At 37.5% G+C, this 13,295-nt stretch overlaps 2 protein-coding genes across 2 annotated transcripts; both read right to left on the reverse strand.

Annotated features, from left to right (window-relative positions):
• Nucleotides 1–3,529: 3,529 nt before the first annotated feature.
• On the reverse strand, nucleotides 3,530–4,093 carry LOC143609146 (uncharacterized). The gene has a single exon (XM_077083986.1). The coding sequence runs from the start codon at nucleotides 4,091–4,093 to the stop codon at nucleotides 3,530–3,532; it is 564 nt and encodes a 187-aa protein (XP_076940101.1).
• A 378-nt stretch (nucleotides 4,094–4,471) lies between these two features.
• Nucleotides 4,472–6,193, reverse strand: LOC143609148 (uncharacterized). Its single transcript, XM_077083987.1, has one exon. The coding sequence runs from the start codon at nucleotides 6,191–6,193 to the stop codon at nucleotides 4,472–4,474; it is 1,722 nt and encodes a 573-aa protein (XP_076940102.1).
• Nucleotides 6,194–13,295: the final 7,102 nt, after the last annotated feature.

Consider the following 13,295-nt stretch of genomic DNA (forward strand, 5'->3'; position numbering starts at 1 on the left):
ACCATTAACAAAACAATACTATTGTAAATTTATAAACCGATAAACCTAATCAATCAATTTCAACTTTCAAGGCGTAATTTCATACCAATACCTTGTAATCGACCTTCACAAAATCAAAATTTGATACAATTTCAATTGATCAAAGTTCATGTAACAACCGATTTCGTGTGCGTAGTTTGGTAGAGTGTATATGGAATGGGAGTAATGGAAACTATTAATAATTTTATAGTTTGGATCAAGATTCAATAAGACTTTATCAAGGGGGGTGTTTTGGAAATTTTATTTTTATAGTTTGATCAAGGGGGGTGTTTTGGAAATTTTATTATTATAGTTAGGAAACAAAAAACTATGAAGCAAAATATAAGGGCCAAATTGTAAATTTGTTAATTAACTAGTAAAGTTACCCGTGCTTCGCTGCGTGAGCCTGTGTTTTAGACTATAAAAGCTTTTCACGTACGTTAAGGGTTGATGATATTTTTGGTAATAGCAAAAAATGTTCCCCATATAGGTTGCTACATTAGTTATACATCAGCAAACAAAAGTTTATTTATTTACAAGCTTCATCTAGATGAGCTGTTGAAGATTCTGATGAAGCTGATGGTTGCTGATTACATAATGATGCTGCTGTTGTTCAAAATTTATGTGCAGCGTTAGTGACTTTGGTAGCCTACATCTTCATCCTTTTGCTTGAGTCTCATTTTTCTGTTGATGTGTATAAGATATGTTATTAGGCAATGTAAAGTGAAGGTTATGAGTGTAACTAACGTTTAAGTTACCTGGTGTTTTGTTTCTTGGGTTTGGTGTTTGGGGGGTTATTGAAGTCTGTTTGTGTGCAGAGTTAACGTACACGGTGTTGTCATTTTTCACTGTCAGTTGTAGTAGGTGCGGTATATTTAGAAGCGATGAGATGTCATCCGGTATTGCTCTTGGGTTTGTGTATCCTTTCTTTAATACCATGTCTCGACAGTTTGTGTTGACCATTTCAGTCAGTGCCTCGTCAAAGAAAACTGCCTTTATGATTGAGTTCTCATCTGCGATGTATGCGTTGAGGCAGTACCTGTTTTAAAGAATGCTAACGTTGGTGTGTTTAAAAACCTTTTGGAGTTACTTTTGAGTGTTCTTACATGTAGTTAATGCCGAAATCCTTGCCATGGTCGGCACATTGGTGGAAAAACGTTGCATTTCTTGCACCTTACATAATACCATGAGTGCTGGAGATCGATGATCATGATTCTTGCCTCGCATGTTCCTTTGATTGGCTACAAATTGGAGGATGGTCAGCGTTGGAAATGTATTTAGGGGGTGTTTAGGATTCCTTATTGTACCTCATAACTTTTCATTAAGTTAATAAGTTACAAAAGTGCAACTCATGGAACTTTTTCTCTCACAATATAAGCAAGCCCAAACACCTTATTACTTTTCAAAAAGTTAGTAAGTTATAAGTTGATGAAAATAAGCAATCCCAAACACCCCCTTAAAGAATATATAACAGGACAACTGATATAAAGATATAAGCAAAACTGGAGAATATGTACATAGAATCTCGAATACCATGTTGTGTTCTGCTTTCCTTGAGAGTAGCTCAGTTAGTGTGGTTATTGACTGTTGTTCAGTGATGGCAGCTAGGGATGGCATATCTTTAAACCTGCGTTTGCAATTTGGTTTTTGTTTAGAGTCTATGTGTGTGTGTGTGTGTGTGTGGCAAGTGTTATTGTAATTTCAAAGAAAATGTTTACCTCTTTTTGTACTCCTCTAGATCTGGTAATGGAGGATTGATGTAGACTGTAGTGGCTGAGGTTGACTCTAGCTGTATGTCTAAGTTAAGCGTTAAGTATGTTAGCGGTTTTTTTTACAATGTACAATTTCATATTGATAGTGAAAGGTAAAGGAATGTTACCATTGTATGTCGTTACTAACATGGAGGTAACTGCAACTATCTTCCCGAAGTCGTCATGCTGATTAATGTCATCGGCTTTCGTTGTCCATAAGGTGATTTCGATCTTGTTTGCCCTGTTGTAGGTGTAAGTGAGAATATGTTAGTTTGTGCGACTCAATCATGTGGGTGTTTTATCAAAATACTATTTTTGAAAATGGGCCATATATTATAGTAAATTAGTTATCGATCTGTAAAGGGTTGATTAGATATTGAGTAGTTTCAGATCTATTAAGTAATAGCAGCTGTATTATCGGTAGGTTTGCAGTTAATAGTCAATAGTTGAGAACAGTTGCAAAGGTGTGTAGATGAGTTGATGGTCAACGTGTTAAACTATTGAGTACATGCAAGTAAAGGTAGCAACTAATGTTAATGGTAGCCTAGCACCATTAGCAGAAGTTTTGCAATGTGACATTGCGTAACAGAAAGTAGTTATATTAACTTTGCTTATATGTTTTTATTAGGATTTACCGTGTATCCTGGAGCGTCACTTTTCTCCGTGGTTTGTCTTTTGATAGTAGCATGTAGAATACTGATTCAACGCGACCTATGAAGTCTGGTTATGGTGTATGCTTAGGTTAATATGTGTCTGCTGATGCGGTAAACTTATTTATTAGTAAACATGTTGTACCTGCTAATGGCTTTGGATTTGGTATGTGCTGATGCAGGGAGTCTTATGGTATAAAGTTGAAGTAGTATGTCGGGATGTTTGCGTCTTCAATTGGTTTCACAATCATCATTTTTCCTATCCTTATTAATGCCTTGTGAGATACAACTGCCATTTGTTTTCTTGGTTCTGTTGATATATACTTCAAGATTGCGCAGCATGATTCAACTTGTAGGATCGAGTCGTAGTGTTGTTGATGTGATGAATTTGTAAACGTTTCAATTGTATCACCCTGCAATAGTTGGTAGTATGTAACAGCAGTATTTTACCGTTTGTGTTTGTTGATAATATGTGTGACTTACGTAAGCATCAACTAACAGGTAGCATAAGTCGTCCCTTTTCTTGTGTGGTATCCATTTTTTTAGTATGCGAATGTGAATTTCTGGACCTTCAGTTTCAGCTACTATATCCTTTATACGTCCTTTAGACATACTCCTGTAAGAAAGTAATTAGTAATTAATTTGACACATGATAGTCAGAACATTATTAATTTAAATGGGAGGCGCTTACATTTGTGTGTAGCTTTTTATAATGTTCTATTATAAGACGAAAATAACAATATTTACATACTGTATGCAGCTAAGATGCGTTAACCGTGTTTATAAAGTCTGAGTACACAACGTTTTTCGTTTGATTTGGTTTGGTCGGGTCTTCCGGAACAATTAAGACTTTTAGTGCTGAAGGACTTGTGGCTCTTGACAGAGCAACGTAAAGTTGTCCGTGACTGAAAACGGGTTCAGGTAAGTAAACTCCTATCTTATTTAGGGATTGACCTTGGCTTTTGTTTATTGTCATTGCGTAACAGATTTTGATCGGGAATTGTTTTCTTTTAAACACAAATGGTAATTCGTTGTCTTTATGTGTCAAAATTATACGGGGTATATAAACACGATGGCCTATAGCTGTGCCTGTTATTATCTGTGCCTCGATTATTGTTGCCTTGTTGGTAACAGCTGTGTTACTATGAGTCTTGTTCCATTACAAAGGCCAGCACCTAGGTTTACGTTTCGTAATAATATTACCGGCGTGTTGACTTTATGTTGAAGCCTATGTTGTGGCATTCCGTTGAAGTTCAGCAGGTTTAGGTACTCTGAAGGGTAAAGGCTTCCAATGTCGCTGTTGTCACCTGAATGTGGTATAAGCGAGTCTGTGCTAAGATAAGACACGGCAAGTTCCGGGGTCATATGAAGCATTTGCATGTTTATTTGCTGTGAAGTTTCATTTCTTGGACAAACTATTGCTTTCTGTGAAAGGGTCATCGCAATTGGGTGTTCCAAGGTGTCTTGGTCGTAGATAAAACTGATAAGATCTGTGAGGGCGTTCTCGTGGTAAGGTATTATGTAATTGGATGGGATTTCAACGGTTTTTGTATTCTGGAGGTCATTTGGGTCCGGGGTTCCTAATGTGCCATCACCTATACCTAGTAGCCGTGTACAAAAAGATGAAAGTTCTAGTATTTCTTTGGGCTGCAAGTTTTCTCTATGGACACGCATGTTGTCAGTTAGTTTGAACATTGTCAGTTTGTTCCATAGGTATGATCTAGGTAGTGATGAGGCGATTATTGTTTCCTTCGAAGCCTTTCGAATGACAGGGATTGTTTGTCTAGAGTCGCTGCCTAAAATTATTGATTTACCACCGAAGGGTATTGTTTAAAAGATCTTTGAGAGTTCGGTCTAAGGATTCTAAGCATCTTCTGTCACTCATGGGTGCTTCATCCCAAATGATAAGTGTGGTTTCTGTTATTAGTTGGGCTAATTGAGTATTTTTCGTCACATTGCATGTGGAGTTATCGTCTATGTCTAACGGGACTTTAAATCTTGAGTGAGTTGTTCTTCCAGAAGGTAGTAACAATGACGCGATTCCTGAGGCTGCTACGACAAGAACAACTTGTCCGTTGGATCGTAGACCGGAGATGATAGTGTTCCAGAGAAAAGTTTTTCTAGTACCTCCATGGCCGTACACGAATGCAAGTACCTGACGATTAGATGCCATGTCAACGTTACGTGCTCGTAAATTTGTGATTGTCGCAGGTTTAGACGTGCTCTTAGCGTTTGACGTTCAACCGGCAATGCCTCTCTGTCATAATTGTTTTCTTTCAGCAATAATTTATTCCTTATGCATCTAAGTAACTGTTCTTCAGGTAAGGGCAGTGCAAACTCTGTTAAAGACGATGGTGGGCTTGCTGTACGAAGCAGCAGCTCAAGCTCGTAAAGAACGTATTGCTTTAAGTCCTCTGTGTTTAGTAAGCCGTGGGTATGAGTACCATCGTCAGCCATTTGATGCCAATGTGTATTCCATAATTGCAAAGGGCTTGACACTTCACAATGTAATAGCATATGAGCGAATAAGCTACGTAATTCTGATGCAGTTGCCCAGCTAGATGCCTCAGTGAATGCATCTGACCATTCGTTATCGTTTCCTAACAATCCCAGTTTTTCACATGCATCTCGAAAGGTTGGGTATGTATAGCCTGCGATGGTACGAATATCTTCAAATGTTTGACAACCTCTTTGATGTGCTAGTAGCATTCGTAGGTAGAATGTTTCACCACATGTTGGATGTATGTAAATTAGCCGTCCTATAGCAGGTGTCTTTCTTGTGGATCTACGAATCCAACATTTGTCAGTTGCATCCCATTTATACTCTGATAAGTAGTCTACATAACGTAAGTGACGACCGGTGTTGTCATAACGATTGTTACGTAGCCAATCTGTTAATGTTGTTTTCCCAGTATACGGGTTTCTTAAGACGTTATCTAAACGATCGCTGTCCCTAAAAGTTAGCCTTTGCATACCCTCCAAATGCACGGACAGAACTTGTACGGCGGGATTCCTATTGTGTATTACAAAGTTGAGGATTCTCCAAGACGCTTCGTGAGGACATATGAAACGGGCATCAAGGAAGTTTTTTATCTCATCGATCGGGCCGTTCGGAATGTCAGTCGTGGTAGGTAGTGTTGCAGGAGATCTTGTAATGGTATAACGAACACGATCAGCGCCTTTTGAAATGTACTTGAATAAGTACTTTATTAACATGCTCCAACCACAGTATTCGACATTTATGTGGGTCTGAAATTGTAGGCATAACAGACGATTGTAAGGCATAACGTAACGGTTATCTAGGGCAACGTCATTCTTTCGAACAGTATGTGTGTCTGGCTTTCTTCTATACCTTGCATATCCATTTTTGTCAAATGAAGTTGTTTGCTGAACGTCCTTTAGGAAAGACTTTGAACATGATCCACCCTTCATACATGGCGAAGAGGGCCTTGCAATACCGCAAGGACCATGCATCATTAACTCAAAAGCTACTTTATGCAACTGCGGTTCAGCAGAAGGGTCAGGTATTTCAGCTAAGATGTAGTTATCAATCTGTTGTGGGTTTGTAATTTTACTTGAAGGGGCGACCCATAACAGCAAATGACAGTGGGGTAGCCCTCTTTTCTGGAACTCAATGGTATATAGATCCGCAACAGCAGGACCGAAAGGTTTGCGTGTTTTCAGAAAATTTAGTAAGGACTTAACTTTCATGTGAAACACTCTGGCTATGATATCAGGCCGGTCCTGCGCTTTTAGAGAGGGGTATTGGGACATGTATCTCTCTATTTCAGGCCACTTTACATTGCAAGTGAAAGTAATGAAGTACTACGGGTTTTGGTGTACTCTACAAATTGCTAAAGCGTCCTGATAATGTTTATACATGTAGCGAGGGCCACCCGTAAATGAGGATGGTAATATTGTACGTCTACCAATGTCGCGAGCGTCGGTATCTCCTTGTAGTACTGCATCATGAATACCGTGGAAAAAGTCGGTACGAAAAGTATGTTGATTAGCTTTTATGTAATCCAGCCTATCTTGCTCAATACAGACGTAAGCATCTACCAAGTACTGTTGGGATAGACGCCCGCCTCTTAATTTGATAACTGTAGAACATGTTCATTGTCATCTTGCGATCCGCTGAACCGCTGTCCAAAGTGAGTCGCAGTTGAGGGGACCAGCCGCTTTCACCGAAAATGAACAAAAGAGGATACTGTAACGACATGTAGAGGGGATGTAAATTACTTATACGTTGTGGACCGGTACTCTTACAATGAATGACTGTCAAAGCCATCAGATGATGAGTCATTGTCGGTGACGATGGCACCTATAGAATTCTCGGAAGGCGTATCGTAGGACAACGCATGAACGGACGCGTATAGTCGGGCATAGAAGTTAGGGGCGTTATATGTTTTAATGACATCCCTAGCCGTGCGGAAAAGCTTAACTAAGGCGTTGCATTTTCCTAATTCTTCACAAAGTGAATGTACAACATCTACAGAAAGATGCGACTGAGAGTTGTTTTGAAAAGAATGCAATCTATTGCGAATCTCGTTATCAGTGTCGTACACGTACATTTGTAAAAATCGTGGTCTTTCGTTATCAGCAGGACACAAACCACCTAACCAATGATGTATCTGACCTTCGATTTTAAATACGCGAGGACCATGTCGATCGTTTATAGATTCATCAATCTTCGTGCCGAATGATGTCATAGAGAACATGGAGTTGTACGCGCGTATATTTGACATGAAGTCCTGTTGATTGAAAGGGCCAACAATTGTTGAGCTGTACGCCCTTCGATACGGCAGCCTCACACGAGCTTCCTTGCAGCATTGGGTATATGTTGGTCTCCGGTTCACAGACGACGACACACAACGTTCGTCGTACCAAAAAAACGCGTTGCAATACTGGCAAACACAACCGCAGTCGCCGTTGTCCATGTATAAAGATGGCTCGGAGGCTGAAGCATGAAACAGAGACGCACGCAGTCTGTGTTGCCGTGCAGACGGAACGTAGCTAATTTTTGGTAGCGACGAAGACGATGTCGGTTGTAATAACTGCCGTGTTCGTTTACGGGAGGTGGACATGGGACAGGGTAAATTGAAGGACGTTGTCCCATTAATAACAGATAAAGACACGTATAAAAGGATGTCAAAGACTATTAGATCGATATGCGACAGCAGCAATAAAATCTAGCACGGAAACATTTCCACGTACAAGTAACAAAGACTGTGCAAACGTAAGCATAAGCTGACCTTACGAACAAACGAACAGGAGCAGGTTGGAGGTAAATAATATCTGCAATTAAAACTAGAGTGAGTCAGTTATATATAAACGTAAACAATGACAAAGCAAGCATCTAATTAGCACAAACGGCTGCAACCAGCAAACGTTAAAAGAACATACTAAAAGTCTAATTTCAAAAAAAAAAAAAAAAGGAAACAAAGCATATGCAACACACTTGTCAACAAATTAAGCAGTATGCAGTTGCAAAGTAGAAAAGGAAGACGCACAGCCGGTTAAAAAAAACACATGTAAAACAAACCGTTAAAGAACCCAAAAGGCTGACAGACATTTAGTCGAACACCTGATATGCGTTCAGAAATAACCGTGTGCAACAACAAACAAAAAAAAAACAGAACATAAAGTGCCTAAAATACATGAGGAAGATAAAAAAATTGCCATCATCTCAATTCCATTTCATTTGAATGTGTGACCTGTAAGTCTGCTATGAAAAAACCTCCTACTAAAAATCTATATGTTGCTATTTACTTTCCACTACCCTTTCACCCCTATCCCAAAGAAATAACATGGAAACCATCCATACTTTTGGCAGATGCAACTTTAGCTCTACGTCTAACAAACTCCACACTTGACAGCCTACCCTGAATAACAAAGTATTATAAATCACATAACAGCAGCTAGAACCTCCAAGAAGCAAGAGTTGACCTAGCAGACGTATGAGATGCTATTTGGGGCGAAGTTAATAAGGAAAGCTGGTAAAGGGCGGTAGAAGAACACGTAGAGCTGTGATACCAAAGCAACCTTCTTCTCCATTCTCTATATTTTCCAACCTGGAAGGTTGCTCGCAGCGACTCATAAGTATTTCTCCGTCAATCTTGGTCGACATTAGTTCTAATCACTCCCGTATTCATCTAAGCACTCTACTCTACTCTACTCTACGTGTTTAAACCATTTTGGGCCCCCAGGTTTACAACCCTAGATCCGGCCCTGGACTCTATATGTAAATGATGATAATATGATTAATGATTCTAACGTGTATTTTGCTCGTATTGCGGTCCTCATAAGATTTGTTTTGTATGTCCTATAAAAGACACATGATATATTTTATTAATATGACATGCTTCTAAAACGAAATAAGTTAATAAATAAATAAGTAAGTTTTTTATTTTGAAGCATTGGATTATGTTTAAATTATAGCAAGCCCATAATAATTTTAAATTGAGCCCTTGACCCATTAACAACATCACCTTGTGTTTTGTCAAATGGCTCTCATCGGCCTCATAGCCGCAAGTGGGAGTGCTGGTAGCCTGGTACAAAGTTCATCAAGCCCAAGAAGTAAACATTAAATACGACATATTATATCCAGGCTAACACAAATACACAAAACATGATTCTTGTGTGTCATGGTTTGAGTCGTATTAGAAATTACCACTCCTTATCTACGACACTCATCTTATTGTTGTCCAAGCTCCATTGCTTCTCATTATGCACCATTGATGAAGACTTTGATTACTTATTTATTTAATACGTATTTAGTGGGAGATTTCGTAGTCGACAAATCAAATCTCTTATCGAGGTTTGTTAAGAGGGTCCGAGCAGTGTGGTTTGGTTTAGGGCTAAAACCGAACCGACAACCAAAGTTTCGTTTTTTATTTTTTCAAAACCGCTCGGTTCTGCTTTTTTCGATTTTGGGTTTTCGGTTTTTGGATTCGAGAGATATTTTCAGTTTTGCTAATCGGGCTAGTAATGTTCGGCCAAAGAAATTTTACCCATGATATTTTGAAGTTGGGCCCAATATATATATATATATATATATATATATATATATATATATATATATATATATATATATATATATATATATATATTTAAAGTTGATAATTACTAGAATATGTACATTTTGGGCAAGAATATTAACATCTAATAAAAGATACTTACATTTAAATGATTTAATCTCATCTAAATAGATAAGATACAACCTATTAACGTTAAAAACAATACAAATATCCAAGTTTATAAAACATAAGATTCAATGAAAAAGTAAGAGAAAATTACTGTTTGCGTCTCTGTGGTTTTAAGGCGGAGGCACAATGAATCCTCGCAAAAAATTTTGAACTGGTTAAGTCCCTGTGGTTTCAAAAATGAACCATTTGAGTTCCTGCCGCTACTTAACTTTCAGGGTAAAATTTCATTTTACTGAACCACAAATTGTTCGTTTATGAAACCACAGGAACTCAAATTGTTCGTTCTAAAACCATGGCGACTCAATCAGTTCAAAAAAATTTTCGAGGACTCATTGTGTCTCCGTCCTAAAACCATTTGAGTTCCTGCCGCTACTTAACTTTCAGGGTAAAATTTCATTTTACTGAACCACAAATTGTTCGTTTATGAAACCACAGGAACTCAAATTGTTCGTTCTAAAACCATGGCGACTCAATCAGTTCAAAAAAATTTTCGAGGACTCATTGTGTCTCCGTCCTAAAACCACATGAACACAAACAGTAATTTTCTCAAAATGTAATTCAACAAATCGGTTTTTCACAAACACAAAACCGATATTTTGGTTTTTCTTATCAAAACCTAACCGGTGGTCTCTAATTTGGTTTTTTCGGTTTTGAGACAGGTTTTTCAGTTTCGTACACACCCCTAGCTAAGAAGTGTTATGGAGATGGACATTGGCGCCCTTGCCCTTTACATGGGTCCATTTGATGGGGTTGTAGTGGGTTGCTGGCTAGAAAGGGGCTTTGGCACCATTACTCTGATGACACTCAAAGTGGCTCTACCCCATTTTGGAGGTGGTGTGGAAGACTAATGGCGCTCAAAGGCACCCCATAACACACAATCTGAGGATGAATATTATTAGAATAAGAGCTCAATCATATCATTGATTGGCATCATAATATTATGATGCCAATCAATGATATGATTGAGCGGTTTACAATTTATTCTAATAAATATTATTTTTATTCGAAGTCGATGATTGAATTTGCTTATCGAAATGCTAGGTTTGGTGAAAATAGTGTGAAGCCTCAATACATGGCGACACTAATGGACATGAAAGGTATATTTCCAACACTATATATATAATTTATTATCAGTTTATCACTCTTTTGATAAAGATTTTTAATAAATATGACTTCTGGTACGTGTTCTATTTTGATATAAATTGCTAGGTGTATATAACTCTTAACTTAACAAATCCAGTTATCCACTACCCTTTCATAGTTTTTCACACATGGTAATCATGATATATATATATTATTCATTAACATCGCTTTAAAAAAAATATATACCGCGTTTTTATATTTTTTAAATAAATGTGCTACACATTCTAGATGAAGTGTCAAATGTTTGTCTATGACGTCACAAGACAAGGACCCTAGCTTTGATTCTTTGAGAACATTAAAGATATGGATATTTCTATTAGACCATTCCGAGTATGGAACGTTATGGGTTGAATAAAGAGAGTTGATGTGAAGTCTTGTTGGCATATGAATTTGTTGAAAAGATTTTTACGTTAACGAGTATTAGCTTAGAGCTCGTGTCTCATATGGGTAAAAATATAATAAAAATAAAAAAATGTTATATGTAATACATTAATTATAAGTGAATTAACAATATATCATTTAGAAGTCAAGAGATTTAACACAATAACTACTTTAGTGAAGTTGGTAAGCATCTTTAGTTTGAAACATGAGGTTTTAGGTTCGAGACTTGTATCACACAATAATTTATTTTTCAAAATTTTACAAATTGTTATTTTCATATGAAGATGATTGTATTTGAAGAGAAACCGGGTCATGGGTTATAACATAACTAAACGGGTTCATGCTCCATATTGTGTTTGAAGAAGAGATGATAAAATAGGAAACCGCTTACATGACATCCTATGTGGAAGCCCTAGAATGATGCCATGTGAAAAAATCATGTTGCCTTAATATATAGTAAGATTAGATTTGGGTTCAAGTGTTAGATTACATACCGTAACGAATAAAATTGACTTGCAGCAAAGTAGTTAAGTTGAAGTTTGGAAGTTAAGGGGTCAAAGTTTATGACAAAGATATTAAGTTCGTACAAGGAAATATAAGTTTATCTTACACGTTCTTGATGAATTTATAGCTCGTATGTAATCGTATGTGTTGTTGAGGAGAGTGAAATCTTTTATCTACTCTAATAAAGTAGGTATGTGGTGTCACGCGACACATTCCTAACACTCAATTTTTTGTTGTTTCTTTCTCTTATTAAGTGCACATTTCTCTTTATAATAATGATATATTTTATAAAGAAAATATTACTTATACTAACGAAATACATTTATTTTGACTTATCATTTATTTTAATAAATTTTAAAATCTAATTATGTAACTTTTATTTTTCAATCGTATTTGTATATGGAAGTCAAATTACATGAAATAGTAATTAATGTATTTTCTGAAAGGAAAAGCTTCATAAATAGTAACAAATTTTTCCTATTGTATCAATTTGATAACTCAAACTTTTTTTTTTCTTAATTAGGTTACCCACAAACTTTTTTTTATCTTAATTAGGTGACTCATAAACTTTTTTTGTATCAATTACGTTACTCACTAACTTTTTTGTTTCTTTTAGATCACCCAAATTTCATATATGTACTAATCAAAGTTTTTTTTTTACCGTTTTGGTAGGTTATTATGATGACATGGTATTTTAATTTACATTGTGATGAAATGGAATTTATAATTACTATTAGATAAATTTAATGTTTTTTTTGTTTTGAATTTTAGCTATACTGTCTACACCTTTAAGTTTATAAAGGATTAAGGGGGTGTTTGGTAGAGGGATTTGATTGGGGAGAAATGAAATTAGAATTATTTCTTTTGTTTGTTTTCCACTTTTCATTTCTATTTCTCTTTCTATTTCTCTAAAACTAGAGAATTCCATTTCTCTTTAAAACAAAGAGAAATCCATTTCTCAGCAGCCTCCTCATAGCATGTCACCACCTCGTCTCCGGCCACCACCCCGTCTCCGGCCACCACCTCGTCTCCGACCACCACCCCGTCTCCAAGTCTACAACCGCCACCTCGTCTCCAAGTCTGCAACCATCACCCCGTCTCCGCCGTTCGCAGTGGTGAACACAGAGATGGTAACCGGTTGTAGGTTGTAGGTGATACGGGTGAACGGAGATTAGGGTTTCAAGTGGTGGTTCGTGGTAGGTTAGGGTTTTCAGATGGTCGGGTGATTGTGGTCGCAGGTGGGTGACAGTGGTGGTGGAAATCGGCGGTGGTCGCAGGTGGCTTCTGATTATCATCATCATCATCGCCACCACAACCACCACCACAAAATCTCCAAAGAGGCAGTGATGACAGATCTGATCCTCCTTTTTCTATATCTTATGTTCCAAAAATTTGAATCTTTTTAATTTCTTGTGTACTGTGGTTGAAGAAGGGGATTTGGTGGCGGCAGCCGGTGGTGGTGGGCTGTGGTTGAAGAAAGGGCTGTGGTGGTGGTGCTGGTGGTGTGGGGCTGTGGTGGTGGGGCTGCGGTGGTGAGTGGTGTCAGGTTGGGTGGAGGTGGGGTTGGGTATGGTAGAGTTCTATGTTTATTTTCTCGTGTACCAAACAAGAGAAATGATTCTCATTCTCCATACCAATTC

Source organism: Bidens hawaiensis, unplaced genomic scaffold, assembly GCF_021521415.1.
Source record: "Bidens hawaiensis isolate Kalapana, Puna unplaced genomic scaffold, B.hawaiensis_p1.1 tig00419494_1, whole genome shotgun sequence".
Classification (NCBI taxonomy): Eukaryota; Viridiplantae; Streptophyta; class Magnoliopsida; order Asterales; family Asteraceae; genus Bidens; species Bidens hawaiensis.